This window comes from Mauremys reevesii, linkage group 4 (assembly GCF_016161935.1).
Source record: "Mauremys reevesii isolate NIE-2019 linkage group 4, ASM1616193v1, whole genome shotgun sequence".
Classification (NCBI taxonomy): Eukaryota; Metazoa; Chordata; order Testudines; family Geoemydidae; genus Mauremys; species Mauremys reevesii.
In genome coordinates this window covers 94,910,927-94,937,239 of record NC_052626.1, presented here as the reverse complement: position 1 = coordinate 94,937,239, position 26,313 = coordinate 94,910,927, and the positions used below count along the sequence as shown (strand labels likewise).

General features: G+C 53.8%; 2 protein-coding genes across 14 annotated transcripts in view; both read left to right on the top strand.

Annotated features, from left to right (window-relative positions):
• The window catches only part of LOC120403678 (maestro heat-like repeat family member 5), a 141,589-nt gene extending 134,270 nt beyond the window's left edge, over nt 1–7,319 (top strand). For all 6 annotated transcript variants that reach the window (XM_039535145.1, XM_039535146.1, XM_039535144.1 and 3 more), the window contains 2 exons: nt 6,214–6,314; nt 6,954–7,319. In XM_039535145.1, the coding sequence (XP_039391079.1) occupies nt 6,214–6,314; nt 6,954–7,202 (350 nt within the window). In that variant the 3' untranslated portion in view covers nt 7,203–7,319. The remainder of the gene's footprint in view (nt 1–6,213; nt 6,315–6,953) is intronic.
• Nucleotides 7,320–7,994: 675 nt separating this feature from the next.
• LOC120405404 (maestro heat-like repeat-containing protein family member 7) overlaps nt 7,995–26,313 on the top strand; it is a 29,501-nt gene continuing 11,182 nt past the window's right edge. For 7 of the 8 annotated variants that reach the window (XR_005598548.1, XR_005598551.1, XR_005598546.1 and 4 more), the window contains exons 1-12: nt 7,995–8,307; nt 8,687–8,831; nt 14,140–14,318; nt 14,426–14,563; nt 15,298–15,412; nt 16,697–16,837; nt 18,628–18,849; nt 21,377–21,532; nt 22,369–22,470; nt 22,741–22,843; nt 23,292–23,351; nt 24,362–24,658. Coding sequence is in view for 1 of the 8 variants with exons in the window: in XM_039539012.1 (XP_039394946.1) it covers nt 8,700–8,831; nt 14,140–14,318; nt 14,426–14,563; nt 15,298–15,412; nt 16,697–16,837; nt 18,628–18,849; nt 21,377–21,532; nt 22,369–22,470; nt 22,741–22,843; nt 23,292–23,351; nt 24,362–24,546 (1,533 nt within the window). In the remaining 7 variants the exon portion in view is untranslated. Of the gene's footprint in view, nt 8,308–8,686; nt 8,832–14,139; nt 14,319–14,425; nt 14,564–15,297; nt 15,413–16,696; nt 16,838–18,627; nt 18,850–21,376; nt 21,533–22,368; nt 22,471–22,740; nt 22,844–23,291; nt 23,352–24,361; nt 25,988–26,313 lie in introns of those variants that run through there. The other variant, XM_039539012.1, reaches the window with a different exon arrangement.

Here is a 26,313-nt window from a genome sequence, read left to right as displayed (position 1 = left end):
AGCTGATTTTGAATTCTAATCTGTCCTCCAAAGTGCTTGCAACGCTCCCAGCTTGGTGTCATCCGCAAACTTTACAAGCATCCTCTCTTTTCCGTTAACCAAGTTCTTAATGAAAATATTGATTAGTACTGGACCAGGCACACCCCTGGGGGACCTCACTTGAGACACCCTCCCACTTTGCCAGCGAGTCAGTGATAACTCCTCTTTGAGTACGATCTTTCCATCAGTTGGGCGCCCACCTTATAGTAATCTCATCTGGATCAGACTGGCTTAGTTTGCTTAGGAGAATGTCTTGTGGGACTGTGTCAAAAGCCTTACTAAACTTCATATACATCATCATATACTGCCTGCCTCCATCCACTAGGCAAGTAACCCTGTCAAAGAAGGAAATTAGATTGGTTTGGCATGGTGCTATTTGTTATTACCCTATTATCTCCTCTAGATTCTTACAAACTGTTTAATAACTTGTTCAGTATCTTTCTGGGTACCAAAGTTAGGCTGACAGGTCTATAATTCCTTGGGGCCTCCTTGTTCCCCTTTCTGAAGACAGGTTCTGTGTCTGCCCTTCTCCAGTCCTTTGGGACCTCAACCCTCCTAAAGGTTCAGCGATTTCTTTGCCTAGCTCCATCTAGGGTGAATATCATGAGGCTCTGCCAACTTGAATACATCTAACTGACCTCAATTGTCTTTTACCTGTTCTCTCCCTAGTCTAGCCTGTATTCCTGCCCCCTTGTTGTTAATATTGTGTTAAGCATCTAGTCGTCATTAACCTTTTTAGTGAAAACTAAAGCAAAAAAGGCATTAAACACCTTGGCTTTGTCTGTGTCATCCATTCTTTGCTCTCCTTCCCTGCTGAGTAGTAGCCCCACACTTTCCTTTGTCTTTCTCTTGCTCCTAATGCATTTATAGAGCTGCTTCTGATTGTCTTTTATGTCCCTTGACAGTTAGAACTCATTTTTGCCTTTGCCTTGCTGATTTTCTCCTATGTGCTTGGACTATTTTTGGTACTTCTCCTTAGCAATTTGTCCCAATTTGTTTCTCTCAGGTCCTGCTCCCTGGACCACATCCAGGGAGGTACATGAGCGGCTGAGGGCAGTGGGAAGGATCAGGTGGCTGATGGAATTCCTGGGGTCTCAGTGCAAATTCCAGGTGAGCAGCCTGTGACCCTGGCCACCTCCTAACTACACTGAACAGCCTCGTGGTGCAGCACGCCCTGGCATGGAAAATGCAGGCCTAGAATAGTGACTCAGCAAGATCCTCAGTAGGAGTCCAATCTAACGAGCCCTGATGTCGATGGGTCTTTCCTCTGACTCCAGTGGGCTTTGGGTCGAGTTCCATCATTCTGTCTCCAAGGACTCTCCCCGCTGTTCCCCTAGCACCAAAGTCTGCTCTGCAGGGTCAATGCATTTACACAGGATTGCCCTGACAGCAGCCTCCGAACCCAGGTGTCTGTTCACCCCCTTTGTCAGACGCCTGTGGGATGCCTTGGCATCAGCTTCTGCCAGGCTGCCAGATGAACGCCCCTAGCTCTGCATGCTCAGGGCCATTGAGCTGCTCCAGATGCTCCATCCCCCCCTGTGGAAGGGCTTCCCCTCTGGCAGCTGGAGGGGGGCGCTCGGATGATGTGCCCCCAGAGGCTGGGGCAGCAGAACAGAATGAGGGAGGTGGGAGGGGACACAGTGAAAGGGATGGGCGGGGCCAAAGGCGCCAGAGAACTGGGGAGTGGGAGTGGGGAGGCTGTGCAGACCCCGGGAGAGGAGGGCAAGGGGCTTGGTGCCAGGTGGGGAAGAGCAGGGAGCCAGTGCAGGGGCTGCAGGAGGGGGAGACGAGAGGACAAGGCTGCAGGAGAGAGCCGGCAGGAGAGAGCAGGCAGGCTGGGGGCGGCGCGGAAAGGGAGGGCTCTGGGGAGCTCCAGGATGGAGTGAGAGAGGCAGGAGGCAGAGCAGAGGAGTCCAAGGTGACTCCAAGCTCCTGGGCCTGAGGTCAAAGAAGGGAGGGGGATGGGAGAAGGGGCTGGGATTAGGAACTTGCCCTTGAGATGGAGACTGGACGTTAGTTCATTCGTTACCTGGGTCCCCACTCGGGGGTAACGTTTGTTGACTTTGCTGCCCAGATTTCTCCGTCCCTGCTGAGCTTTCCTCAGCCCCTGGTGATGGGCCCCACAGCTCCTCCTGCTCTCATTGTCCCCAGTCTCTCTGCGGTGGCCTCTGCCTCCCCCTGTTCTAACCCACTGCTAGGGCAATGCCAGGGGGACTCGCTGCGCTAGGTCTGCAGGGGCAAGTGACTCCTTTGCTCCTTCTCTCCGTCAGGAAGTGGAGGAGTTCAGAGTCCTGGGCCAGCTGGTGGGGTGTCTCACTCTGTGCTGTGTGGAGCAGGAGCAGGAGATCTGGCAATCGGCTGTGGAGGGACTTCACCACCTCTTCTCCTTCATGCAGCTGCTAAAATGTAAGAGCACTGGAGACCCTTGTCCTTCCTAAATACACTGACATGGGGTTTCCAACATGAAAAACATATTTATTGAACACTTCCACCTTTTCTGCAACCTTTTAAACAGTCTCCATCTAGTAATGAGCCTACACCACTGCTACGATTTCTTTTGTTCCTAATACACTTTTTTTAAAGAAACCCTCCTTAGTCCTGCAAGCCATGGAGTTTCCCCCGATGTCTTTAGCTTCCTCTATCCGTATTCTACTCTTCATAACTCACATAAGAATGGACATACTGAGTCAGACCAATGGTTCATCTAGCCCAATATTGTGTCTTCAGATAGTGGCCAGTGCTTCATGTTTCAGAGGGAATGAACTGAACAGGGAAATTCTGAGTGATCCATCCCCTGACATGCAGTCCCAGCTTCTGGTAGTCAGAGGTTTAGGGACATGCAGAGTATGGGGTTACATGCCCTGATTATCTTGAATCCAATTATACTTTTAGCCTTCACAACATCCCACGGCAACAATTTCCACAGGTTGCCTGTGCATTGTGTGCACAGATACCTTCTTTTGTTTGTTTTTAACTTGCTGCCTATTCATTTCATAAAGTGACCCCTAGTTCTCCTGTTATGTGCAGGAGTAAATAACACTTCCCTAGTCACTTTCTTCATACCAGTCATGATTTTATAGACTTCTATCATATCCCCCCTTAGTCATCTCTTGTCTAAACGAAATAGTCCCAGGTCTCTACTACAGACCTATATTGTTATAACTATATTGCTCAGGGGTGTGAAAAATCCACACCCCTGTCGGCAGGAGCACCTCTCCCACTCACCTAGCCAGCGCCTCTCGGGGAGGTGGATTAAGAGCTTGTTTGCATAGGAGCATCTTCACTTAAACGCTACAGCGCCAGTGCAGCTACGGCGATACAGTGTTTGAAGTGTACCCTTGTCCCCCATCTTTTTTATCTCTCCTCATATGGAAGCTGTTCCATTCCCCTAATCATTTTTGTTGCCCTTCTCTGCACCTTTTACAATTCTGGTATATCTGTTTTGAGATGGGGCGACCAGAACTGCAGGCAGTATTCAAGGTTTCGGCGCATCATAGATTTATATAGAACCAGTGATGAGCTGCCAAAATCTTAACAACCGGTTCCCTATAAAAAGTTCTGATTTAAGGGAGGGAAGCAGAGGAGAGTCTGGGGGCCCCTGCAGGGCCTGGGGCAAATTGCCCCACTTGCCCTCCCCCCCGCAGCCCTGGAGCTCGTAGTCTCCCCCGTACCTTACCTTGCCGGCATCTCAAAGCAGCAGGACGACTCAGGAGCTCAGCTGAGCTGCCCAGCTGCTGGCCACGCTGAAGCTCTGCAGGGGGGGAGGGGCCGGGAGGAGACATCCTCGTGGGGCCAGGGGGCCGTGGCAAATTGCCCCACTTGCCGCCCCGGAGCTCGCAGCCCCCCGCCCCTTACCTTGCTGGCAGCCCAGAGCTCAGCTGAGCTGCACAGCTGCTGGCCATGCTGCGGCTCTGCGAGGTGGGGGAAGCGGGGGAGAGCCCGGGGGAGACATCCTCGTGGGGCCGAGGGGCCGGGGCAAATTTCCCTACTTGCCCCACCCTGCAGCCCCAGAGCTCGCAGCCCCCCGTCCCCTTACCTTGCCGGCAGCCCAGAGCTCAGATGAGCTGCCCAGCTGCTGGCCATGCTGCGGCTCTGTGGGGTGGGGGAAGCAGGGGAGAGCCCAGGGGGAGACATCCTCGTGGGGCCGGGGGCCCCTGCAGGGCCTGGGCCAATTGCCCCACTTGCCCCTTCCCCTTCCCTCCCCTCTGGCTAGCCCTGGAGCTTGCAGCAGCCCCCTCTCCCACCCCACTTGCCGGGCTACTCAAAAAGCGGCAGCAGGACGACTCCCGAGCTCAGCTGAGCTGCTCAGCTGGTGCCGGCAGCTGGCCACGCTGCAGCTGGGGGGAAGCGGGGGAGGGTCCAGGGGAACCTCAGCCTCCCTAGCTGGGAATCCTGGGAGCAACAGGATGGTCCCGCCCATGGACCGGAGTTCTTTGCCCACCTCCTGGCCCTTTAACAACCGGTTCTCCACGGAGGTCTAATTTTAGCAACCGGTTCTTGGGAACCTGTGGGAAACGGCTCCAGCTCACCACTATATAGAACCATTATGATATTTTTCTGTTTTATTATCTATCCTTTTCCTAATGGTTCCCAACATTCTGTTTGCTTTTTTAACTGCCGCTGCACATTGACTGGATGTTTTCAGAGAACTATTTACGATAACTCCAAAATCTCTTTCTTGAGTGGTCATTTCAACCCCATAATTTTGTATGTATAGTTGGGATTATGATTTCCAATGTGCATTACTTTGCATTTATCAATATTGAATTTCATCTGCCATTTTCTTGCCCAGTCCCTCATTTTTTTTAGATCCCTTTGTAGCTCTTCACAGGCTGCTTTGGATTTAACTATCTTGAGTCATTTTGTATCATCTGCAAATTTTGCCACCTCACTGGTTACCCCTTTTTCTGGATCATTTATGACTATGTTGAACTACACTGGTCTCAACACAGATCCTTGGGGGACCACGCTATTTACCTCTCTCCACTGTGAAAACTGGCCATTTATTCCTGTCCTTTGCTTCCTATCTTTTAACCACTGACTCATGAGAGAACCTCCCCTCTTATCCCATGACAGCTTCCTTAGGTTAAGAGCCTTTGGTGAGGGACCCTGTCAAAGGCTTTCTGAAAGTCCAAGTACACTATATCCATTGGATCACCCTTCTCCACATCCTTGTTGACCCCTTCAAAGAATTCTAGTAGACTGGTGAGGCATGATTTCCCTTTATAAAAGGCATGTTGGCTCTGCCTCAACAAATTGTGTTCACCGACGTGTCTGATAATTCTGTTCTTTCCTATAGTTTCAACAATTTGCCTGGTACTGAAGTCAGGCTTACCAGGGATCACATCTGGAGACTTTTTTAAAATTCACTCTCACATTAGCTATCTCATACAGAGGCCGATTTAAACGCTAGGTTACATACCACAGCACTGCACATAAGTCTGTCTGGATGTCTCGTGATAGCTGCAACCTTTGCACCAGGCAGGCAATTTACCATGAGGTTCTCCCAGTCATCACAAACCCAACTGTTTATATGTCTATTGATTGAATCCCCCATTACTATTTCCTGGCTTCTCTTTGTAAGTGGGATTCCCGCCTTAGGAGGGGTAGCCTCAGTGTGAGAGGACATCATGACTTCATCTGGAAGGTGGGTCCCAACTATGGGATCGTCTCCCTCTGCCCCAGCTCGATGTTCTCCTTCCCCGAAACTTTCACCCTCCTCAACAGCACAGAGGCTGTCAGACTGGGGGTGGGACTACTCTACTGCATCCCTAAAAGTCTCCTCTATGTACCTCACTGTCTCCCTTAGCTCCACCAGTTCAGCCCCTCTGGTCTCCTGGTCTCCGAGGGCCAGTAGCTCCTTGGGCCAAATGCCCACATATGCTACCTGCCCACAGGGCTGGTAATCGTACATGCTGCATTCAGTGCAATCAACTGGAGAGCTCCACGCTGCTGCTGCCCTTCTGCCTGGTTTATTTTTACTCTTCCAGGGAGGTTAGTTTGTTTAGTTTGGGGGAGGGATGGGGGAACAGGTTATTGGCCTGAGTTTACAGTATGTTTGTTAGATGTACTTGTCTCTCACACACCCTCTCTAAACTTCCTTGCAAAACTCCCGTTTGCTAACCGAAGGTCTGATTTATATTGCCTGTTGTCTGTTTCCCCTCCCTGGGTCAGCCAAAATGCTGGTGAAGCACGGTGCAGAGTATCGGCAGATCCTCAAGGACAGTCAAACTGAGAGAGCCTTCTGGGTGACCAACATCAGCAATATCACATCGGTAACCACAGTCAGTGCTTCCTGGGATTGTTGTGCCCAGAGTTATCAGGAGTCAGAAATTAACACCCTAGGAGTCAGGGGGAAGGGACAGACCCAGGATGTGACTAACCCCATCCAGCTGGGACAGAGACCTGCCTATGGCCCACTCCACCTCATAGAATAATAGACCTCAGGAAATTATCTAGTCCAACCCCTTACTCAAAGCAGGACCAACCCAACTAAATCATCCCAGCCAGGGCTTTGTCAAGCCTGACCTTAAAAACCTCTAAGGATGGAGATTCCACCACCTTCCTAGGTAACCCATTCCAGTGCTTCACCACCCTCCTAGTGAAATAGTGTTTCCTAATATCCAACCTAAACCTCCCCCACTGCAACTTGAGACCATTGCTCCTTGTTCTCTCATCTGCCACCACTGAGAACAGCTGAGCTCCATCCTCTTTGGAACCCCCCTGCAGGTAGTGAAGGCTGCTATCAAGTCATGTGCCCCAGCCCCCGCATCATTTTCATTGCCCTCTGCTGGACTCTCTCTGATTTGTCCACATCCTTTCTCTTGTATGGGGCCCAAAACTGGACGCAATACTCCAGATGTGACCTCACCAGTGCCCAATAGAGGGGAATAATCACTTCCCTCCATCTGCAGGCAATGCTTCTACTAATGCAGCCCAATATACCTGCCTACATGACACACCGCAAGATGCACTGGGGCTCATCCAAACCTGATCCCAGCTCCTTGTCAGGTTTGCTGGGAGCTTCCTCAGAGATTAATGCAATAAAAGGCATCATTGCATCTGCGTACGAGCACCAGCCCCTGCTGAGCACTAGAGAGTGTATCCGTGCTGCGCAGTATTGTGCCCCCGTGCACTGCCACGCTGGCCTCTGCCATGCATGACAGCTTCCAATTGCTGGCTGGGTACTGTGCTGCCCAGGTGCAGTAAGCCAGGCCTGTCCCGGTAGAGTGGGGTTTGCCTGCACTCCTGGCCGGGCCAGTCCTGGCTGCTTGGCCGCTGACCAGATCTGCGCTGGGCAGCAAAAGAGGTTTCACTAGCAGTTTGTTTCAGCTGTTTGGGAAGTACTTCAACCCGTCCGAGAGCATGGACTTCCTCCTCGTTGCTATCGACGGCGTGAGAGACTCCAGCGTCCATGACGCAGTGACGGCCAGGAACATGCTGCATACGATCCTGGAGGTTCCGGGCCTAGGCTTGGTGAGGGTAAGAGCTGCAGTGAGAACACCGTGCTGGGGGAGCCCATCAGTGGGAGACTCTGTCTCTGGGTGCTAGGCATTATTGGGGGGCAGTTCTCTGGCCTGTGAAATGCAGGGGGTCAGTCTAGGTCAGGGGTCAGCAACCTTTCAGAAGTGGTGTGCCGAGTCTTCCTTTATTCACTCTAATTTAAGGTTTCACGTGTCAGTCATACATTTTAATGTTTGTAGAAAATCTCTTTCTATAAGTCTATAATAAATAACTAAATATTGTTGTATATAAATTAAATAAGTTTTTTTAAATTTTTAAGAAGCTTTATTTAAAATGAAATTAAAATGCAGATCTCCCTGGACCGGTGGCCAGGCCCCGGCAGTGTGAGTGCCACTGAAAATCAGCTTGCGTGCCACCTTCAGCACACGTACCATAGGTTGCCTACCCTGGTCTAGGTGATCACCATGGCCGCTTGTGGCCTTGCAGTCTATGAATCGATAGGCTGGGAACTGGTGCTGTGTTCTAGGCCTGGGGCTGGTGAAGAGGTTCTGGGAGGGCAGATGGCTCTCAGGTGCAGCAGGTCCTTGGCTCCCCAGATCAATAGCCGTGCGAGGAAGCCAAGGCCCCCACCTCCCCATTTCCCTTCCAGGTGTCAGAGGCTGTGAGGAGCATTCATAACCACCTGGACTCCATCAGCGAGCCACTTGCCCGGCAGGAGCTGCTCAGGGCCCTTCTCCTGCTGGGTTCCCAGTTCAGCGAGGAGGTGGTCGGAACCCTGCTGGGCTGCTCACTGTCATGTGACAGGTACGGGGCTGTGGCTATCACCACTTGCACTCTGGGTGCCCCGGACTGGTCCCGCTGCCAGAGACAGGGGAGTGCAGAACCCTCCAGAGATCTCCTGCTCCCTGCAGAGCTGCTGCTTCTCCTGGAGGGTTTTGCAGGCTGGCTTGCCCTGGACACAGGCCAATCTGCAAAACCCTGTACGGCATCCCTCGGCCTCTCCTGTGGCTGACACTCAGACCTGGCTCCATGTAGCCTGCACCAGCCAACGGGGTCCTTGCAGGAGCAGGAGGGCAACAAAGGGCCGGCCGGTGAGGGGAGACCCAGCAGGTGTGCCAGTGCTGAGGGGTGCAGGAGGCTGGCAGGGCTCTGATCGGGTGCCACTGGCTCTCTCCCTTTGCAGTGTTGCTGCGGAGATGTGGAAGATACTGACATCCCAGCCCAAGAGCACAGAAAAGATCCTTAGGGAGCTGGTCAGCAGGCTGCAGGGGCAGGCTCCACGACGGCATCAGCTCTCTCAGAGACCGGCCGGCGTCGCCTCCTTGGCCGTAAGTACCAGCCCCTGCAGCAAGGGAAGGAGTGCCGTGTGTCCCCATCATGGCCTGAGGGGGTCTCTCAGTCTCCCACGGGGTATAGTCATTGGGCCAAAGAGAGAGAGAGTGTGACTTTAGCCAGTGCTATATTTGAGCCGGAACACGCCGAAACGCTCTCCTGGTGCTATTCAGCAGCACTCATAGAATCACAGGGTGAGAAGGGATCACAAAGTCAGCTTGTCCAGCCCCCTGCAACAATGCAGGACTTTTTGTTTCTAACCCACCCTGGACAGATGGCTCCAGCCTCCTTCTGAAAACCTCCAGCGAAAGAGTTTCCACAAGCTCCCTAGGCATCTTTCCCATCGTCCTACTCTTCTTACAGTTAGGAAGTTTTTCCTGAGGCTTAATCTACATCTGCTGTGCTGTAGTTTGACCCCATCACCTCTTGTCCTGCCCTCCGTAGCAAGAGAGAACAACTTTTCTCTATCTTTTTTTATGGCAGCCTTCCAAGTATCTGAAGACCATTATCTAGTCCCCTCTTAATCTCCTCCTTTCCAAACAAAACATAGCCAGTTCCTTCAGCCTTTTTTTCTTATGGCTTGTGTTCCATCCCTCTAATCACCTTTGTCATTCGCCTCTGGATCCTTTCCAGTTTCTCCACATCCTTTCTAGACATTGGTGACCAAAACTGGACACTGTACTCCAGCTGAGGCCTAACCAGCACTGAGTAGAGTGGTACTATCGCCTCCCATGACTTGCATGCTATACCCAGGGGCGGCTCTAGTAATTTCGCTGCCCCAAGCAGGGCGGCACGCCGCGGGGGGCGCTCTGGTGGTCGCTGGTCCGCGGCTCCAGTGGACCTGCTGCAGACGTGCCTGCGGAGGGTCCGCTGGTCCCGCGGCTCCAGTGGAGCATCCGCAGCCATGCCTGCGGGAGGTCCACCGGAGCCGCGGGACCAGCGGACCCTCCGCAGGCACTCCTGTGGGAGGTCCACCGGAGCTGCCTGCTGCCCTCCCGGCGACAGGCAGAGCGCCCCTGCCCCCCCCCGCGGCTCTCATTGCCGCCCTAAGCGCGCGCTTGGCACGCTGGCATCTGGAGCCGGCCCTGGCTATACCTCTGTTAATGCAACCTAAAATTGCATTTGCTTTTTTTGCAACAGCATCGCATTGCTGACTCATGCTGAGGTTGTGATCCACCACAGCTCCCAGATCCTTCTCAGCTGGTTATCCTCCATTCTGTATCTGTGCATTTGCTTTTTCTTCTCTAAATGTAGCACCTCACATTTGTCTTTGGTGAATTTCATTTTGTTATCTATAGCCCTGTGACGCTGTAGGGAGAGGGATGGATTGATCTGGAAATGGTGTTTAGTTTTACTGGGACTGTCTGCATGGGGGATGGGAGAGCAGGGGATGACTTTAGGTGAGGGTCAGTACCTGAGGCTGTAACCTGAGCCAGAAAAGGGGGTGGGATGAGTCGATACTGCATACTAAGGTTAGTCCCTGTTTACACTGGTGCCCCAGCGCAGCAGCAGCAGCAGCGCAATCCTCTTTATTTCTCTCGAGGAGGTGGAGTACAAGCAGCGCTGTAGCCAGGGAGATACAGCGCTGTATGTGCCTTGCCAGTGTGGACGGGGAGCGAGTTACAGCGCTGTTGGTGGCTTTATTGTGCTGTAACTCTCAAGTGTAGCCAAGGCCTAAATCCACGTTCACACTCAGCCATGCTGCATGAAATCACACGCGTGGAGCTGAGCAGTAGTTTCAGCTCAGCTGGCACTTCTGACCAGTATAATCAAGAAAGTCATGCTAGGCATTGACAATTTCTGTCAGTGACAGACCAGATTGGTTACACAGCTGCCCTACCTCCTTTTCACTTTATCTAAGGCCTTGGCTACACTTGAGAGTTACAGCACAATAAAGCCACCAACAGTGCTGTAACTCACTCCCCGTCCACACTGGCAAGGCACATACAGCGCTGTACCTCCCTGGCTACAGCGCTGCTTGTACTCCACCTCCCCGAGAGGAATAAAGAGTATTGTGCTGCTGCTGCTGCTGCGCTGGGGCACCAGTGTAAATAGGGAATAACCTTAGTACGCAGTGACTGATCTCCGGAAGCTTCCCATAATCCTTTTAAGTGAAGGTTCCGCTCTTTGTTTTGTTGCAAACTCTGGGCTCCGGGAGCTGCTTATTAAAAAAACAAACACAGCTCCTGTTTGCTGTAAATGAGCAGAGGCAGAGGGCTCCCTTTGGAAGGCCCACAGCTAGTGTTTGCTTGAATAGAGGGGGAGGGAGGAGGGTCCGTTTCGACGAGCGGCTGCTTATCTGGTCTGTGAGGAAAAAGACAAAGAGGTGCTGTTCACTTTCAGTGAGTCAGAGAGGGCTAGGGAGGGGTTGGAACTTGCAAGGCAGCTGCAGACACAGTGTTGGCTCCACAAATCCACTCACTCTCTCCCCCACGCTCCCTGTCACACTCCACCCCCCCTTTTGAAAAGCACGTTGCAGCCACTTGGAACGCTGGGATAGCTGACCATAATGCACTGCTCCCAATGCCGCTGCAGATGCTGCAAATGTGGCCACGACAGCGCGCTGGCAACTGTCAGTGTGGACAGACTGCAATGCTTTCCCTACTCAGCTGTACGAAGACAGCTTTAACTCCCAGTGCTGTACAGCTGCAAGTGTAGCCATACCCTCAGCCACATGACTATGATTGTGCATGGAAATGTAGCAAGGGGCTTATTCCGCATACGTCATCACTCATGTTTAGCAAGCTACATGGCCCTTCATTTTCCATGTGGCATCCTCTCAGCTGTGCCAGAACTTGGCTCAGACATCCTTGTTCTCCCTCTGATTCACAGACACAGAAAATACAATATGGAGAAAGACGCTTTGTGGAAATACTTGTAAAAATTAGATCAATGCATTACAGCAGGCCTTTGCTACTCCAGCCCGTTATGCCTTGATGTATTTTGTGTTACTTGTGTAGCCTACTAGCTACATTTAAAATAAACTTTTATTATTTCAGCCTGATACAGTAATGTCTGTAGTGCAGCAGCATGATTTATTTTCTATTTTCATTAGCCTATAGGCTAAAGTAAAAAGAAAACGTGCTACGCATTCATTGGGTTTTTACCACTGTACTGTACACTACTGTCTAGAGTTATATCTTTTACATATTCTATTGTAGACACAGTAATGGCATTTCTATTGTATTCTATTGCATACACAGTAATGGCATTTCAGCACAATGATTTCAACATTTAAAATAAATTGAATAGCTACTATGGGGGGGGGTGTACAATTAAAAAAAAAATCCAATACCTTGTTATTTTGGACAGCTGGCCTGTCTCCAGCCATGCCTGGTTTAGCCCAGGATTACTGTACCAGAAATTCAGTAGACAAATAAAATGTGAATTTCTATAATTCATATTGAAGAAAATCAGTATTTTAGTGGCATTCCAGGACCTTCATATTTTCGACTACACCACTGTCTCTAGCCCAGTGGTTAGGGTACTCAACTGGGAGACCTGGGGTCAAAACTCTGCTCCAATGACTATTTAAGTGTTCCCAAGTAGAGATAGATACCAAATTCCCTTTAGGGGTGGGGCTTAGGCCACATCCCTCTCCGCCACATTTCCTATTGGTTGGTTTAGGCAGCTCCTCACTCTTAGCTTCATAGAGTTCAAGGCCAGAAGGGACCTCTGCGATCATCTAGTCAGATCCCTGCCTGACACAAGCCAGAGAACTGCCCCAGATCATTCCTAGAGCAGGTCTTTGAAGAAAAACATCCCATCGTGGTTCAAAACAGTCAGTGATGGAGAATCTATCACCACCCTGGGTAAATTCTTCCAATGATTAATTACTCTCACTGTGACGTTTATGCCTTATTTCCAGTCTGAATGTCTACCTTCAACTTCCAGCCACTGGATCATGATAGACCTTTCTCTGCAAGACTGAAAAGCCAATTACTAAATATTTGTTTCCCAGGAGATACCTATAGACTGTAATCAAGTCACCCTCAACCCTCTCTTTGTTAAGATGAATAGATCGAGCTTCTTGAGTCTCTCACTATATCTCTCACCAGAGGTCCTGATTTTTATAGGGACAGTCCTGATTTTAGGGTCTTTTCCTTATATAGGCTCCTATTACCCCCAACCCCTGTCCTGTCTGGTCACCCTATCACTATAAGACATGGTTTCTAGTCCTTTAATCATTCTCATGGCTCTTCTCTGAACCCTCTGCAATTCATCAACATTCTTTTTGCATTGGGGCACCGTAACTGGACCCAGGATCCCAGCAGTTGTCACACCAGTGCCAAATACTCCCACTCTAGATTCTTCTGTTTATTTATCCCAGGATCACATGAGCTGATTATCCACCAGGACTCCCAAGTCCTTTACAGAGTCTCTGCTTCCCAGGATAGAGTCCCTCATCCTGTTCCTAGATGTATTCATTTACAATGAGCCATATTAAAACACATACTGTTTGATTGCTCCCCAGTTTACCAAGTGATTCAGATCACTCTGTATCAGTGACTTATCCTCTTCATTATTTACCACTCACTCAATTCTTGTGTCATCTGCAAACTTTATCAGTGACGATTTGATGTTTTCTTCCAGGTCATTGATGAAAATGTTAAATCGCTTAGGGCCAAGACCCGATCCCTGCAAGCACCATCCTGGAAACACACCTGTGCAATGCTGATTCCCAGTTTACAATTACATTTTGAGACCTATCAGTCACTTTATAATCCAATTCAAGTGTGCCACGTTACTTTTGTATCTTCTAGGTTTCCGATCAAACTGGAGTGCAGCGCCAACTCAAGCGCCTTACAGAAGTCTACATACATTATGTCAATACCATTTCCTTTATCTACGAAACTTGTAATCTCATCAAAAAATTGTTGATTTGCATTAAATAAATTATCCTCTTTAATTCTTTATTAATTGAATCTTATACCAGCTGCTCCATTATCTTGCCTGGGATCGATGTCAGGCTGACAGGCCTGAAATTACCCAGGCCATCCCTTTCACCCGCTTTAACAATTGGCCCAACTGACTCTCTCTCTGGAGCGTATATGGAGCCTGGGCACTTAACCCAGGGCTGTGAGTCCACTGGGCAGCAGGGCACATGCAGCTGGGCATGGCCACGCTGGGCCGAAGTCCCTTGTGTGGTTCTAGCCAAGGTCTCACAGGCTAGGAATTGAACCCAGCATCCCAGGCCTTAGCCCCCAGCCCACCCCACCCCACCCCACCCCTTTAGGTGCCCTGGGGGAGCGTGGGAAGGACGAAATCCCTGCAGCGATGTCTGTCTCCTGTTCTTATCTGCAGGCCACAAGAGCCCTATATGTGATCCTGCAGGAGCAGGCCTGCAGGCAGGAAGTGAAGGAGCTCTTCCCTCAGCTCTACGTCGCGCTCCTCTTCCACATCACCCACACAGTGCAGCACACTGCTTCGCAGGAGAGGGAGCATAACCAGGAGGACACGGCCGCACCCCTCAGCCCCGTCAGGTACCGCCAGCCCGACACCCAGCGTGGGTTCTGCAGCGTCGCCCGCAGGCACGCGGCAGGGCCTGGCCTGGGCTCACTCAGTAACAAGAGGCTCGCTCTGCACACAGGTTCGCGGTGAAGGCCATGGAAGCTTTGCTTCTATGCGCTGGCTACAAGGAGCAGGCCACCTTCATGATGAAGCATGGCCGCTGGGACCTGCTCATGAGCTCTGACACGCACCACAAAGGTGTCTGCCTGCTTGCCCGGTGAGTGCTGCCCAGAACCGATCACAGCAGCAGCTCCCCTCCCTGGCCCAGGACATGGCCACATTGCCTTCCCTGCTGGGTGAGACGCGGCTCCCAATCGCCTGCATGGAACAGGCCGCAGCCTCTGTGCTGTTGGCCAAGGGGTCAGTCGGCTACTTCTCCACCCTGCGCTGCCTGGCGTAAACCGCTTCCTGCGTGGCTCTGGCAGGCATGGCTGGGCAAAGACAGCCTCCACCATGTCTTTCCGCAGCGTTGGTGTAGCCCTGTCAGGCCCAGCACATGAGAGAGACAAGGTGGGGGAGGGAATGTCTTTGGTTGGCCCAGTGACTGTGGGTGAGAGAGAAGCTAACACAGAAAGCTCCAGCGCTTGTCTTGGGTGAATCTAAGATATTCTCTCACCCACCCTTCTGTCTCTCATCACCCAATATCTGGGCACATGAGGAAGGCCACCGACCCCACTGACACCCTTCTTTGTCTGCAGTTCTCTTGCAGCCCCAGCACTACGTGCTCAGAGCTGGCCTCATGGAAGGGCTCCCTGTCGAGTGATTAGGGGTTTGGGTCTCTAGCACATAAGCCGCTGGGCATTTTAAGCCAGCAGGAACTAGTCCGTGCCAGCAGCGCGTGACTAGTTGCCCGGGATCCCCTGTCCTGTGGCACTGGTCTGGTTAGATTCGTAAATGGAGGACCAGTCCTTGCCCACCTTGATGATGTGGTGTTTGTGTTTCCTATGCCAGGGCCATGGTTTCGCTCAATGTCGAGGAGCGAAACTGGATTTTCCACCATCAAATGGCCATCCTCAATGATCGGGACGATAGGCGGTACGTCCCGGCCATGGCGCTCTTCATTCAGGTGAGCCTCACCAGCAGGTGAGGGTCATGAGAAGCGCCCCGGCCCAGCGGTGACTGGGGCATGGGGCTGACCTATGGCCAGGGACGGCAGATTTGTAGAAATTTTGGTGGTGCTCAGCAGAACCTGCCCCTCCAAACTCTGCCCCCCTAAACTCTGCCCCCCACCTGCCTAAGTCTCTGGGAGGGAGTTTGGGTGGGGGAGGGGTCCTGGGGTGCAGGCTCTGGGATGGGTCAGAGGGTGGGAGTGCAGGAGAGGGTGGGGATGCAGGCTCTGGGCGGGAGTTTGGGGACAGGAGGGGGTGTAGAGGGAGGGGGTGCAGGCTCTGGGAAGGAGTTTGGGGGCCAGAGTGGGGTGCGGGAAAGGGGTGGGGGGGCAGGCTCTGGGAGGAGTTGGGAGGGTGCGGCGCTTATCTGGGGCTCCTAGGCAGGGCGGGCCGGGGGCCCTCCATGTGCTGCTCCCCTGAGGCACTGCCCCCACAGCTTCCTACTGGCTGCAGGGGCATGCCCACCCCACCCAGGGGCCACAGGGAGGGGCTGGCAGCCATGGGAGCAAGCAGGCAGGAGGCCGCTCTGCTGCACTGCCAGTGGTGGTGGGGGCCCCAGGCTGTTTTAAATGGCCTGGGAGACGTGGGGGGAAAGGTGGGGCTGAGGCCCATGGTGCCCAGGCACCATGGGCCAATGGAACTTGCCGCTCATGCCTCTGGCCAGGAGAGGTGTGGCCCTGAAGGCCCTGGGGGTGGGTGGGTGAGCAGGGGCAGGGAAAGCTCCTACAACCCTAGGGGTGGAGTCACTCAGTCTGGGCATTGTTACCTGTCCCAGCTGGTGTCATGGGGCTGGAGCAAGGCCCAGGGTCAGGTGTCTCTTGTTCCCCAAGGCTCAGTTCCATAGAATGGTCCCTTGTGTGACCTCGGCCCTCGAGCCCCCTCTGACATCCGTGTGCCATGCGCAGGCCGGGCAGCCGCCTGCCCATTCATGGCCAGTTCACCTGCCCCCCGCAGACTGGGCGACCCTTTGGAGCACAAGGCTGCAGACCCCACCCCCCACACCACTGCTCCGTGTGCAGCTGAGCCTTAGTGAGGGAGCAGGGCAGGCCTTGATCTCAGCTGGAGCCTCGAGGGGCCGTCGCGCTAGAAGCGTTTCAGTGGGGCCCACACGGTGACCAATCGCGATGCCCTGCATGCAGCCCATGCTGGGCCTTGGCCAGTGGAGCTAAGGGCCCCGTGGCAGAGATGAGTCGCGAGAGGCCAGCCCCGTTCTCTAGCTTGATTTGCTGTTGGTATGTTAGCTCCTCAAGTGCCCTGACCTTGGCAGCGAGCTGGAAGACGCCATCGTGGAGGAGATAAGCAGGTTGCTGAGCGACCCCAAGACCGTGGTGCGCTGGTTGGCGCTCAAAGGCCTCCTCAATCTGGCCCTTCGCCCAGAGAAGGTGAGAGGGGAGGAGGGCTGGGGGATAAACCCAGAACCGCAGGGAGCTGCTGCAGGGCTGGGGTCATTGAAACCTTCCCAGGGGGTATGGCCCTGGCCTGGAGTCAGGAGCCCTGGCTTCTATTCCTGGCTCTGCCACTGACCTGTGGGGTGCCCTTGGGCAAGCCCCTGCCTGGCCTTTGTCTGCTGTTCTGCAGGGCAGGGCCTGGCTCCTGCAGGGTGTGTCTCTAGGTGTGTGGAGCATCTGGCACAGGTGGGCCTGATTGTGTCTGGGGTCTCTGTGATCCAAAGAACCCTAGCACTAGAGTAGCAGCAGAGCTGCAGACTCTAGACCCCCAGGGAATGCTGGCGACCCCAGTGATCAGGGACGCTTGGATAGAGCCATTTCACTACAATTAGGAACCATTTTTTCCTACAAATCCCCTTTTAAAGCCTCATAGGTTTTAACTGTTGATGTCACGGCTCTGTCCTGCAGCACTCGCTCCTCTGAAGAGCTCTGGAAGGGCCTTTTGCTGCTAAGATCTCATAACAAGTTTGATACCCACAATATAGTGAAGGCAGAGAAAGCCCTTGGGGCTTAAATACACAGATCTGACAGCCTGGTAAAGAGGAGACAATCTGAAGGCAACTCTCGTTAATGATAATTTACTTCGCCTGAGAATAGGGGGGTCAGTCCGGTTTATTAAACCCGGACTATGACTAGATCAGACATGGAGAGGGTGTGACTATAATTCTCTTTGTTATACACCATTCCCATCATTCCATGCACTTCAGCCTGGTTTTCACTTGCTCGTGGTTCATTTTCCTTTCCGGAACCGGTTAGCCTGTATATGACCTATTTTTTCCCTGATGCCGGTTGAGATTTTGTGGGGCTGTCTTTGAAAGGTTGAAAAACCAAACACAGAAATGACTGAATCTGGCTTTTAGTAACAGCCTAACCCTAGAACTAGTGTGCAAAATCGACTCCCTCCCCTAGGCTGGGCTGTAAGGACCAGGATTCAGGAGAACCCAGGTTCGGTTCCTGGCTCTGCCAGACTCCCTAAGTGACTGTGGGCGAGTCACGTAACCTCTCTGTGCCCGAGTTCCATGTCTGTACAATGGGGATAGAAATCCTGCCTTCGTGTGTCTAGCCTGTAAGCTCCAGGGCAGGGACCGTCTCTTCCTGTTCCTGGAAAGCCCCCAGCACAAGCCCTCATTGCAGACAGGCCCTTGAGGTGCTATTCGAACAATAATACACTTGATTTATTTGGGGTCAACGTGTTGTGTAGAGAACTTTCCACGGATGATATCTGATAATAAAAACCATCCCCTGAGATCTGGAGTACAAGGAAGCAGCTGCTTATGTTGCAGGTTGCCGGACCCACTGCCCGTGATCTTAGCTGGCTGTGCAAAGGCTTTGAGGCTGTAATATGTCTCTGGAGGCAGGGGCGCTGGAAGACTTTTTATAGTGGAGGTGCTGCACACACACCCCCTTACCCCTGTCCACACACCCCTCCACCACTAGAGCTTTGGTCAGGAGCAGGGCCATGGCTCCAGGAGGCGGGGGCGGGGGATGGATGGGGCAAGGGGACCAAGGCTGGGGCCATAGCTGGGGGTTGGCACAGGGCCGGCAGCTGGGACGCTGTGTGTGGGGCCAGGAGCAGAGCCCTGCGTAAAACCTGGGAGTGCTGCAGCACCCCCAGCACCCCTAGCTCCCGTGCCTCTGTCTGCAGGGGAGGCAGACATTGTTTTGGAAATGGCTTGTTGGGTCACTGGGGGGTGTTTCGTAAAGCAGCTCCTTGTTTCACACAGGTGGGGAAACTCCAGCATCTGCTGCCAGATGTCCTGGAGCGACTCCAGGAGGTAGACAGAGACCTCATCTGCAAGGCCATCGCCTTGCTGAAACACCTCCTCGCCAGCATGGACAGGCAGAGCGCCAGCCGCGCGGCTGTGCAAGTGGCTGCGCAACTCCTGCCGTTGTTTCATGATGTAAGGCCTGGCAGCTCACAGGAGATCCCATCAAACTGCAGACATGTGAGTGGGGGCTAGGGGGTGGGCTAGCAGGGCCTGTGCTATGGTCCTAGCCAGAAAACGGATTGTCATAAATCATGAGCCCATTCCCGCCTTCCTCTCACTCTCCATGAGAGCACATGGCAGAAAGGATGGGAACCCTGGTGTCCTGCAGGCCTACTGACAAGGATGAGGGCAGCCTGGGGACGAGGCTCCCCTTGGGGAAGGACGTGCATTCCTGAGCCTGCATGCAGCAAGGGGGCCTCTGCAGCACAGGGTGCTGCAATGCTCTTGCTGGCTTCCAGGGTGACAAGTGATGGTACCTTGGTGAAAATCTGCCCCTCCTTTCCCTGGCCAGGAATCCTACAGCTGGCCTGTCAGCTCCATAAGGAAATGGCTCTGTCTGTAGGTTCTGCAGCTACCGCCCTTTCCTCTCCCCTTCGTTCTCATGGCAGGGCAGCGTCAAAGGAGGGGAAAGTTCTCCTCAGATCTTTTGTACCCACAAACTAGCCCCCGCGGGTGCATTCACCAGACTGATGTTCAGTCCCACACTGAGTGGCGAGATCCAGCAAGCGGGCAGGAGAAAGGGACCCATCCATTACTGCCTTCCAGGGGTAATGCCCCAGTGGGGGCTCCTGGAGGGACTCCCCAGCTCTCATAACGGTAAATCCTACTCTCAGCCCTCCCGAATTCTGCTGGGACCCTGCCGCTCTTTATTTAGTAGTGGCACAGGCCTGGCTAAAGCTGTTCCCAGGGTCTCCTGGATCCCCAGCTGGCCAAAGGGACAGGGCAGCCTGGACCAAGGATGCAGGCTCTCGCCCTGGGGCGAGCCCTTTAAACCAAACCCCTCTCAGGCCCGGGGGGAACAGAACAGGTTCTTTATGGGGCAGGGGTTATATCCAAATAGTGTTAATGAACACAACACCCATTGTTGTCAGAAGTGTGTTGTCAGAGTGCTACCGGTGTGGTGCTCTGCTTTCTCCTTGTTGATATCACTCGGCTGCGTGCGTGTGTTCCCTCTGTGTGCTACCCCAGCTCTGCAGATAGCTGACACAGCAGACCCGACGACAACCCCCAATAACCACAGAGTCCAGTAAGATGCAAAGCCACGTCGGCTAGGTTTATTGCAACCTCGGACACAATTGCAGTTCCCTGTAGGTTTCTTAGCCTAATTCAGGGCATACTACGAGAAAGTGCCTCTTGGCAATGGACCCGGCTCAGTGGCGGGACTTTCCACTGCCCCCTCGGCCGGACAAAGGCACCGCCCCAGGGATGCATTCTTATACACAGACACAAACAAGTTACACATCACACCTGACGTATGAGATACAACCCCTCCACGTAGCAAGGTACAACCTTTCTACGTATTTAGGGCAGCCTGGGGACGAGGCTACCTTGTACATGTTGGTTCGATCAAAACAACTCTATCCATCATTTTACCCTTTTGCCCCTGTCATTGGGATGGGCCAGCCTGTTCTTTGTTATCTGTGTGGAATGTGCAAGTATGTGAATGTTCAGTACCTTTTAGGTACGTATCAGCCCTTTCCTTGCCAGCTTCTGTGAGCAGGGCCTGCCTCTGGCTCACAGCTTAACTTTGCTTTATGTTAGCAAAGTCTTGTTCATTACTTTAGTTCAGGCCTCAGGCCTCATACTGGGCCTTTATCATGGCCTGCACTTACTACACCCATCACCAGGGAAAGGCAAACAGGCCTCAACAACTGGAGGGAAGACCAGAGAGGTGCCAGTCCAACATCTGCCTGTGCACACTGCAGTGCAGCCCTGATGCCCCCATACCCCTCCCACGTGTTTTGTACAGAGCCTGCCCAGCTGACCAGCTCAGCTGACCATCTGACCATCTGGGCTCAGCTGCCCAGCTGACCATCTGAGCTGACCCCTCACCCCACCCCAAACCCCTGGAGGCTGGGTGGCTTCCAGTCATGGCATCCAAGGCCCCCTATCTGGGAGCTCCTGCACATTTACCACCCCTTGGCCCTGGTTAAATTCACCCCAGGTCCCTGAGCATGGCCCAAACAAACATCAATGGTAGGAATTTGCCCCCTATGCCTGGCCCCCTTGGCCCGGCTAGAGGGCTGCTGTGGGTCAACACCAGTGTGAGCTGGGCCTGCAAAGCGGGTGGACAAACTACACCCCCCCTTCGCTCTTTGAATCTTTCCTCATCGCTCCCTCTCTGCCGCCCCTGTCCTGGCACTGCTCCACCCTGAATGTTTCCCCTTGGCTGACACAGGCGGGTGCTGATGTCAGTGCACCCAGAGCTGGCTGTGAGAGCCCAGGGGCAGTCTCACCCCAGCTTACTGCTCTCCCTGGCCAAGAAGTTACCAGGCCAGCCCCTCAGCTGGTGGAAATCTGCATCTCTATTGCCTTCAATGGCGCTATGCCCATGAGACTCTGGCCCCAGCTGTGGCTGTATGGCTGGGGGTGAGTTACCAATACCCCCTGCAGGGCAGACATCTCTGGCACAGTGTGCGCTTGCCCCGCTGGATGAGAATGACTGTCACAGTGTCTCCTCCCCTCCCTATATCATCTCTTGCAGGTGACCAGCAAGCTCCAGGTGCTCTCCATCACCCTTTTTAAAGACCTGCTGGAGCTTGTAAGGGGGCCCAACCGGAGGCAGATGAAGGAGCATGTGCTCCAGAGCCTGGTCCCACTGCTCCTCCTTGTGCATGATGAGCATCCCAACGTGTCCCAGGTGAGGCCACGAATTGGAGTCTGCGGCTGAGATAGTTACAGAGCGACCATTTGTTTGGGGGGGCAACATGTGACACCCCCCTTTAAAGGGTCTGGCCGGTAGAGGGCAGGTGCTCAGAGCTGTGACAATCAGGCACTCAAAATCACTTGAATGTTGAGTCCAGTAGTGCCATGACCATGGCACCCCACCCAACTGCTGAGTCTTCTCTGCATCCTCTGAGCTCAACACCCCCCTGCAGCCAGGCTGAGAGATTGGGTGGGGCGAGTGGTCGCCTCACCACTCCTACAGCCACTGGCTTCCGCACACTCCCCTGGCTGTGCTGGTGGGAAGAGCACAACCCTGGCCATATCCCTACCAGGAGCAGGGCTACTCAGCCTCCAGATGGTGCACAGGACCCAATGTGCCCTTAGCCAAGCGGCCCGGACAGCCCGTACTAGCCATGACATGCCCAAGCCCCTCCCCCCCATGCCTCTGCACATGCTAGTGCTCATGGCCCCCATCACTTGGGACACAAATGCCACCAGCACTAATGAATTCACCCCATGAGGTGGGGAACTGAGGCGCAGCCTCAAAAATATTGAACCCCCATGGGCATTAGGCACCTAAATCCCTTTGCAGCCCTGGGCCTAAGCAACTTGCCTGAGTTCCTGCACAGAGAGCTGGGAATTGAGTCAGGTCTCCAGCCATTGCCTTAGCCACACCACCGCCCTTCCGCAAGCAGCCAGGGCAGGGAAGCGTTCAGCACGCACGGCCTCCCTGGCCTCCGGGTAACTAGGCTAGTGGCTTCCAGCTCCCGTAACTGTGTCCTGCTCGCCCCGGCCCCTCTTGTTTTGCAGGTGTGTTGGGACACCCTCAGCAGTGCCGCCCAATTCCTGAGGTGGCACCAGCTCAGTGGCCTCATCCAGCACAAGGAAACCTGGCGAAGCTGTGACTGCCTGGTGAGGGAGCCCTCTGGCCATTCACTGCACAGCCCTCGCTGGCAGAAGTGGAGGAATCAGTGGATAGGGCACCCCCGATTGCCTGGCTCTGTGCCCACACTGAGCCCCAGCCCCGGGACCACACCTGGCCCTGGGTGTGGTCCCTCTGCGTGATCCTCCCAGCACAGGAAGGAGGGGAAAAAACAGGACGTGCGCTCCACACACCTGGAAGCTGGACTGTGGGACGGAAAGGCCTTTAATAATCTTGTGCTCCTTTGTTCTGGCTCCTAGGTGATCCACTACAAGGAGAGAGCTGATGACTTCCTGGGCCAGACCACGGCCTTCCTGCAGAACCCACAGACTCCAGTTAGGGAAGCAGCCATCAGGTTCCTAGGTAACCACAGAGCAGAGGGGTCCCTTTAGCAGAGGGGTTGGATCTGGTCCCAGGCTCTCCTCAGTCCCTGCCAGCAGCGAGAAGTGATCCCTGGGCTCCTGATTCCCTAATGAAGGCGAAGGGGTGTCAGAAACCCACAGGAGCAAGCTCACCCCAAACTGCCCTGATCGGCTGATGGGACCCCTCTAAGCCCACTGCTCCTCATGCAGTCCCCATTCTCCGCCCCCACCCCACCATGGGCTCTTGGTAGTGGACCTTCAAGGCGCTGTGCTCTCCTTTGGCAACCAGCCCTGTAGCCATCTCTGGGGACTCGCCCTTTCCCCTGGGGATTCAGGAGCGTGTCCTGGCCAGTGAGGGGCGGGGGAAAGCCGCGGTGCTTGGAGGGTGACAGGCTCTTTAACACCCTCGCTGGGGACGCGGGGATGTGATGAGCTGTTTGTCTGTGTAGGGCTCACTGCCCGGCAGCTGGACCAGGGGAGCCAGGACAAGCTGGACGCCATCTGCGACAGTGAGTGGTCCCGCTTTGAGTACTGAGCACTAGGGGGATGAATGGCCCAGGGCTGCACAGTGGGTTCAATCTCCGACACCAGCAACGTGGTCACAGGCGAGAGCCACAAGGGGATGCAAAATGTCAATCCCCAACCCCCTGATCAGCTGCCCCCTCACCCTGTCGTGTCTGCTGGTTGGCATGTGCCCAGGCACTTAGCCCTGACCTCAGAGCTGCGGCCTGGTAGATCCCCAAACTGGGCCTTAGCTGGCTGGCCTTCGCAGATGATTGCCCCCCCCCAAACACAGCCAAAGTGGGGTGCTGCCTCCCCCCTTGCACTCACTAGCCCAGTGTTTGGAGCAGTCACCTCCACATGGGACACCTGGGGGTCAAGCCACTGCTCCAAATGAGGCTGAAGTGACGTCCGGTCACCTACCTCCCTGCTCCGTGTCCGGACTCCTGGGCAGCACAGGGCAGAGCAGCATCTCCACCACATTTTTCGGGAAAAGGGAAGGGTGGGTGACATAGCTCAGACTCCTCACTCCCAGAGCAGATTCACAGCTGGGCCTCCCAACCGGAGCTAGAGAATGGCTGAGCTCCCTCCTTGGCATTTCCTGGAGGGCAGCAAAGCACCTGAAGTTAGGCGGCGCCTAACAATGCCCAAGCCCCTTTTGTGACTCTCCCCCTCTCTAGGCCTAAGTGCCCATCTGTGCATTGGGTGGGGGGAAGGGGGAGGGTAAATACAGGCAGGGATGAGGCTCTCAGATACTGCAGCGAGGAGGCAGTCCTAGAAATAGTGAGTGAATGGGGTTCATTGGGACTTCTTGCCTGTGTCTGGAGGCTCCCCCAGCTGTGGAGGGCGGCGGGGATGTTTAGTGAGGGTTGCTGGTTGTTCCCGCTAGTCCCCTGCCTCCTGCGACCTGGCCTGCTGCCTCCTTGTCGTGGGCCGAGAGGTACAGAGCTGGCTTGGCCTGCCGGGGCTCTCCAGAGTGCCATGGCTCTGACCTCCATTTCCTTCCTTTCAATCTTAGACCTCAAAGGCTTGCAGCAGGACAGCAAGTCCTCAGTTCGATGCCTGGCTTCTCAGACCATCTTCATCCTGGAGGCCTTCAAGAACCAGCCTCCAGCCTGCTGCAGCCTATGGACATTGGTCCATAGGATAAGAACAATGTGCACTGCAGAGAGCCAGCTCATTGAAGCTGCCCAGCTGCCCTAGCTCTGGGAAAAGCCAGCCTCCCTTCTCTGGGGGCTTGGTGCATCAGAGCCCACCTGGAGCAAGGTGGAACACATGGCTTCTTCCCAACTGGCTGCCTGCCCTGCCCAGCCATGTGAGTAGTTAACTGCTCGATAGCTTTCATCATCATGTACTTTTTGACAGGTTTCCATGCACTGTGTTGCATTTACGTCCTGCCCTCCGTCCCCATTTCCAGTCGTGTATGTTTTTGATGCCGTCGGCCATTTTGAAAATTTATTTTGTATTATTTTTCTGTGTTTGGCCGGGGGAAGGTTGTGTGCTTGTGTTTTGACATATTTAGAGAAAAAGTACGAATGAGTAGAAAGAGAGGCTGTAAAGGGTTTGCAGTCCCCCCCCCCCCCAGGCCCCACCGTCCGTCCATCTGGGTGGGAGACCACACCCCTTGCTATGATACTTCCGGGTACGGTGGTTCAGGGGAAAATTAGCTCAGTGTTAATGGCTCTAGCCTGCAGTCAGGCCAAGTAACGGTAGAGAGTCTGTTTGCCCGGGGCCCTCAATCAGGGCAGGGCGTCAATCGAGAAGGGGATCTGGCCTACAGTCAGGCAGGCAGAGCAGCAGGAGGTCCATTTGCCTGGCCCTTGATCAGGGTAGGGCAGCAGTCAAGTAGGGGGGCTCTGGCCTACAGTCCGGCAAAGCTGTCGCAGTCTAGGGGAGGTTAGCTCTCTGGTGGGAATGTCAGGACAACCATCTGGCATCTGGATTCAGGTGGGTGCCAGACCAATTCAGGCCTCCTGACAACCAGGGGGGAGGCTGCCACTCCTGACGTTGAGGTGGTAGGGGCAGAGGAACTCAGGTCCTCCCATTCCACTGCATCCCAGCCCAGGACCCTAACAGCAGTGGAGTTGTCCGCCACTGGGTCAGCGGGGAAAGTCCAGCCGCAACACGCTGGCTGGCTTGTAGTCAATAACACAGCCAAACCTAATTCTGCTTCCCTTGGCTCCATCCGACACACCCATTCCGTGTGTACATGGGTTCCAGGGTTGTTGTTCGCTTCGCTGGGATAGACAGCTAGTGGCAGCCCCCCCAGCTCCTCGGAGATCCTGGCGTCTGGCAGCTTTGTCAGCACCTCTGGGTCTCTGTCAGGAGAGCGGTCTCCGTTAGGTCTGGGCTCACGCAACGGGGAAGAGACGTCCTGCTCCTCAGGCAGCCCTCCCCCGACTGAGCTGGAGGACCAGCCTTTTATAGTTCCGCTTCCTGTCCCACCCCTCTGCTTCCAGCGGGGAGGCCATGCAAGTCCCCGTTCTACCCACCAGGGGGGCGTTCACGGATCCCTCCCTGTCTGTCAGGACAGGAGACTATGCCATCTCGCTACAGAGGCCTTAAAGAAAAGGAGTTTTAAAAAAAGAAAGATTGCTTAGGCTTAGAGGAAAAAAGGAAAGAAAGGTTATCTTAAATAGAAGAAAGAGGAAACTAGAAAGCAACAAGAGAGAGGAGTTTGTAACAACGTGGTAAAAGGTTATTTTTGTTGGGACTAAAAAATTATAAGAGTAAAAAAAATTGAACTCAATTTAAAAAACCAAAGGCTAATTAAATAGAATAGGAAATATAAAGGAAGGTTGAGAAGGTCGGGTGAAAGAACTCACCTGGCAGAATAATTAGCGAGAGATTCTGTGTCAGTGACATAGGGCTGTGTAAAGTACAGAAAACAGCAAGAGAGAGAAAGATCCCTTTTTGTTAATAAGCAGAAAACAGAGCTGTGCAAAAGAGAGATAGATCCTTACCATTTCC